Below are 4,948 nucleotides of genomic sequence, written 5' to 3'. Positions count from 1 at the left end.
GGGGGGTTTTTTTCCTTCCCCCAAAGCAGCCCCCTTCCCTCTGCAGCTTTCCCTGCAGGAGCCACTTGTCAGCTCTGATGCTGTGAAGTCTCTCTAAAAGGCTTCAGGTGGAGCAGGGAACATCTCCAGGTGAGCAGAGCCACCAGGATCTCACCTTGCACAAAACCAGGAGCTGCCCAGTAGGGCTGCTCAGCTTCACTCTGCTCCCAGTTCCTGGTGAGAGGGAGAGAACTCCCCATATTTAGAGCCTGGACCCTGGAATGAAGTGTCCCTGGAGGTGACAGGTTGGACAACCAAGGGGCTGGTGAAAGGAGACAAGAGGGGGGGGGTCACTCATGCAGAACTTTTGTTGTCTGGGCTGCTGAGCATCTGGAAGATGCAGGGTCTGGAAGGATCATCTGGCCAGGGGGGCTGTTCCCCGGGGGCAGCAGTGCCCAGCAGGCTGGCAACCAGCAGCACAGCCCCCAGCAGCTCCATCCTGCCCTGGGGGGACACAGAGAGGGTCATTCCCACAGGCAGAACTGGGATGCAGCATCAACCAACCCCCCCCCAAAGCCCCTCTTCTCATCCCCACCTCCCCACTGGGGCTCAGAAACCACCTCCAGGCCAAACAACCCCATCATTTTTCCTTCCCCCAGTTGCTCCACACCATTCATGGAGACCACACCAGGAGGCAAACGTGGTTCCTGCTGCCAGGAAGCACCCAAGGGGGCTGCAGCAAGACCCTGAGCTCCCAGCACCCATTTCTGCCCCCCCTCCCACCCAAGGGAGCTGCTTCCCACCAGCCCTGACACCACATTCCAAGCCCAGGCAGCACCCAGAGGGGCCAGAGTTCCCATCTCCAGGTCCTGCCTCTCCCTGTGATGCCAACATGATGGAGAAGTGGGGCTTGGTCATGGGTTGACCAAGAGTGTGACCCATGGATGCAGAACCAGCCCCAAGACACTGACCAACACAGCCCTGAGCCCAAGCAGAGGGGGAGCAGAACAAAAGGGGGGGTCACCTCGAGCCCTGGAACCCCCCCCAGAAGAGCCACTTCCCACCACCAGGCCCTGGGCAGGGAGAGCATCTCCAAGGCAGAACCTTGGAAGTTTGGGGTTGCCCTGGAGATGGTTTCCCTGGAAAGAAGGGGAGAAGGAACTGGGAACAACACAAAACCCAGAGAAGGGGCAGCTCAGCCCCTAAGGGAGGGGGAAACATGAAACATGGGACCACACAACAGCTTCTCATCCCACAACCACCTCCTCCAGCAGCTCCAGCTCCCTCACCCAACCCTAATTTCACCCCCTTCTTCACCAACAACTTCTCAGCCAACTCCAAGGAGGTGACCCAACCATTTCTGGGCACTTCCCTGGCTCCTTCCATGGCTTCAGCAGCTCTGGATGAGCCATGTGCACCCAAAAAAAAAAACCCCACACCCCAACACCAAACCCAACAGTTGGGAATAATTACACCACACACACTGTCTCATTAGCTAATGAAGCTCCAGCAGGCAGGGTGAGCACGAGGAGGCACCAGCACCACTGTCATTATGGAGAGAAAGAGGCACCAGGCCTCCCTAATTAGAAACATTAATGGATTGGGAATGATCAGGAGGTTTAGGGGCTTAATGGTCCCAGTTCCCACGCTAGGAGAAGGGCAAAGCCCATCATTAGAGGCCTGATCCTGCCAACAGGATTCACGTGAGGAAGGGTTTTCCCATGGGAGTCAGAAGGGTGAGTCAGGATGCCCAGATTGAGTTACAAACCCTGTGGGGGCTCCAGGAAAGCTGGGGAGGGACTTGGGACAAGGGCAGGGAGGGATGGGATGAGGGGGATGGATGAAAAGTGGGAGAGGGAGATGGAGGTTGGAGATGAGGAGGGAATTCTTTGGTGTGAGGGTGGTGAGAGCCTGGCCCAGGTTGCCCAGGGAAGCTGTGGCTGCCCCATCCCTGGGGGTGTTGAAGGGCAGGTTGGATGGGGCTTGGAGCAGCCTGGGCTGGTGGGAGGTGTCCCTGCCCATGCAGGGAGTTGGGACTGGATGATCTTGAAGGTCCCTTCCAACCCAAACCATTCCATGATTCTATGGAACTCAGGGGTTTGTGTCCCTCCCAGGCTGGGGGGGTTGATAACCCAGAGGGACAGAAGCCCCAGAATCTCCACTGAGAAACCCACAGAAAGGTGGAATCCCCTTGGAAAAGCAGGACTTGCCAGAAGTTGGGCTGCCTTCAGAGATTCATGGTAGAAAAGCCTGTTGAGGACTCTTAAATAAAGATCATGGAATGGTTTGGGTGGGAAAGGACCTGAAAGCTCATCCAGATCCAACCCCCTGCATGGGCAGGGACACCTCCCACCAGCCCAGGCTGCTCCAAGCCCCATCCAACCTGCCCTTCAACACCCCCAGGGATGGGGCAGCCACAGCTTCCCTGCCCAACCTGGGCCAGGCTCTCACCACCCTCACACCAAAGAATTCCCTCCTCATCTCCAGCCTCCATCTCCCTCTCCCAGTTTTCATCCATCCCCCTCATCCCATCCCTCCCTGCCCTTGTCCCAAGTCCCTCCCCAGCTTTCCTGGAGCCCCTTCAGGCACTGGAAGCTGCTCTAAGGTCTCCCTGGAGCCTTCTCTTCTCCAGGCTGAACACCCCAACTCTCCCAGCCTGTCCCCAGAGCTGCTCCAACCTTGGATCATCTCCATGCCCTCATGGAAGGAAGAAGATCACTTCTTGCACAGGACCCAACACCCCTTCACCACCTCCTACCCCCCTCACACCCCACAAGCCACTCCCAACACCCCAAAGACCTGGGAGCTCTGAGAACACCAGGACACAACTCAACCAAAAAAAAAATCCAAGTACTTTATGGAAATCCACCCAAATCTCTCCAGATTTTCACCTCCAGCTTTGGTGCAGTTGGATTATTTCAAGCTGGGCTTTCACACCCCCAAGAAAAAAAGTGTCTCCAGGCCTGAATTTCCTTCTAAATCTTCATTCAGACCCAAAAAAACACCAACAGCTTTTTTTTTCTTTCCTTCTCACACAACCTCCAACCACATTGTTTGCAACCTTTGGAATTTCCCCCCCCCCAGCCCCAGGTTTCCTGTTGCTGTTAAAGATTAACCAGTTCTAATCCACTTCACTGCTCCTTCTGCCTTCCCCCAGCACCAAATCCCTGCACCATCCCAAGCCATTGGAGTTCCTGGCATCTCAAACTTCTCCTCCATCCCCACTTCATTAAGCAATTACTCCCCAGACATTAATTGCCTGCAGGGGCAGAGCAAGGAGCTGTGACCAGGCTTGAGTTTTCCCCCCTAAAATCCTGTGACACAGGAACTTTGGCACCAGTTTTATTCCCCCTCCCCCTTTCCTTCTCCCAGTTGGTCTCAGGCTGCAGCAAAGTCAGCACTGAAATCATCAGCAACTCTGCTCCTTCCTTGCCAAGGCTCTGCTCTAAAGCTCCTGGAAACAAGGATTTCTTGGGCATTGCAGGAGCAAAAGGACAATAAACGTGCTCCTTGCACTCCCACCCAAGTTCTCCAAGCAGGAATGTTCCAGCATCTTCCTCCTCTCTGCCTCAGTTTCCCCAGGGAGGTGTCAGGGGAGCAAAGCACCCAAGAAATTTGGACCCAGCTCCTGCAGCCTGAGCCTTCAACACCAACACCCCCCCAGCAGAAGTGGAGGAAGCAAAGGGCTTGGCAGAGCCTTGGCACCCAGGGGAATTCCCTCCACCCTCCTCTTGCAGGAAACCCCAGTTTTCAGCCCTTTATGTCCCAGCAACCAGCAAAGGAAGCAGAAAAACCACATCCTCTCTCCCCCATTCATCACCTGCTGCACCTCCAGCTGTGCCCTGGCCACTCTGTGCCTCTTATCTCCCCTGTCCTCACATTTCCCCTGGCCAACCATTTTCATTCCCAGCTTCAACTGGAATGACCCACCAAGGTCATCTCCACCTTGCCCAGCCAACCAAGAACTCTTGTAATTAGGGAAAAAAACCACTCCCAGGGCATCAATTTGCATCTGCAGTGATTGGTGGGGTCAGTTCTCCCTTCTTGGAAGGTGTGAAGGTTGTGGGGAAGAGTTCAGTGGATGGAAAAGGACATGGATTTGGCTCAGGAGGTCTGAGAGTCCATCAGGAAGGAGAAGAACCAGGTTGTCCCTGCAGAACAAGCTGCCCAGCTCCTCTGCCTGGAGGAAAAATGCTTCCCAACAAGCTCAGGGGCCACCAAATTCTATCCCAGGCTGGATGGTGCCAGAGCTCAATGGCTCAGCTTGGAGTTTCTGGAGCTCTCCAAGATGAAGATGATGCTGGGACAGAGCCCAGAGCAACCTGGTTTCACCCCCAGCAGGTCCCTCTGAGCCTGCAAGGAGCACAAAAAACAAGAGCAGATCTTTGCATTTTAGAGAGCAGAGGGTGCAGATCCAGGGGGGCAGGATCAGCAGCAGGATTTGGAGCTTCTCTTTGGTTTTTCCCCCTCCAGGTCCCAGCTCTGATCTCCCTCCTGCCTCATCCCCCCCTCTTTTCTCCCTGGCAGGGGCTGCTCGAGGTGGGTTCAACCCCTTCTCCTCTCACCCCCAGCAGTGGGAAATGTCCTGGCTGAGCCTGGAGGGAAGGAGCAGAGCTCCACAAGAGGGGATTTGGAGCAGCAGCATCATCATCATCCTCCTCTCCCTGCAGCAGGGACCTCTCTGGGATCAGGGAGGGGATTCCTTGATGCCTTGGGAGCTGCTGCTCCTCCCTGGGCTCCTGCCCTCACATCCCAACAGAAGATGCAGCACAAACCAAGCACCAGAGCATTCCCAAGAGGGGGGAGAGGGGGGCTGAGCCCCCCCCAAAGCCTTCCCTGGCAGCCAGCAGAGCCCCCCAAAGCTCCAGCCTTTCTCCTTCTGCCTCAACTGGGCACCCCAGGACCACTCAGAAGAGGATTCACAGTCAATATTGACCAATAAGCACCTCAATGGGTCCAAATACACCCC

At 55.7% G+C, this 4,948-nt stretch overlaps 1 protein-coding gene across 1 annotated transcript in view; it reads right to left on the bottom strand.

The window, feature by feature from the left end:
* Positions 1-477, bottom strand: part of PEBP4 (phosphatidylethanolamine-binding protein 4) — a gene marked incomplete at its 3' end in the record, with an annotated part of 34,420 nt that extends 33,943 nt beyond the window's left edge. The window contains exon 1 of the mRNA XM_010007171.1: positions 335-477. Coding sequence (XP_010005473.1) covers positions 335-477 — 143 coding nt within the window. The remainder of the gene's footprint in view (positions 1-334) is intronic.
* Between the last annotated feature and the right edge of the window lie 4,471 nt (positions 478-4,948).

This window comes from Chaetura pelagica, unplaced genomic scaffold (assembly GCF_000747805.2).
Source record: "Chaetura pelagica isolate M959 unplaced genomic scaffold, ChaPel_1.0 scaffold731, whole genome shotgun sequence".
Taxonomy (NCBI): Eukaryota; Metazoa; Chordata; class Aves; order Apodiformes; family Apodidae; genus Chaetura; species Chaetura pelagica.
The sequence above is the reverse complement of the archived record's forward strand: the minus strand, read 5'-3'. Positions and strand labels throughout refer to the sequence as shown.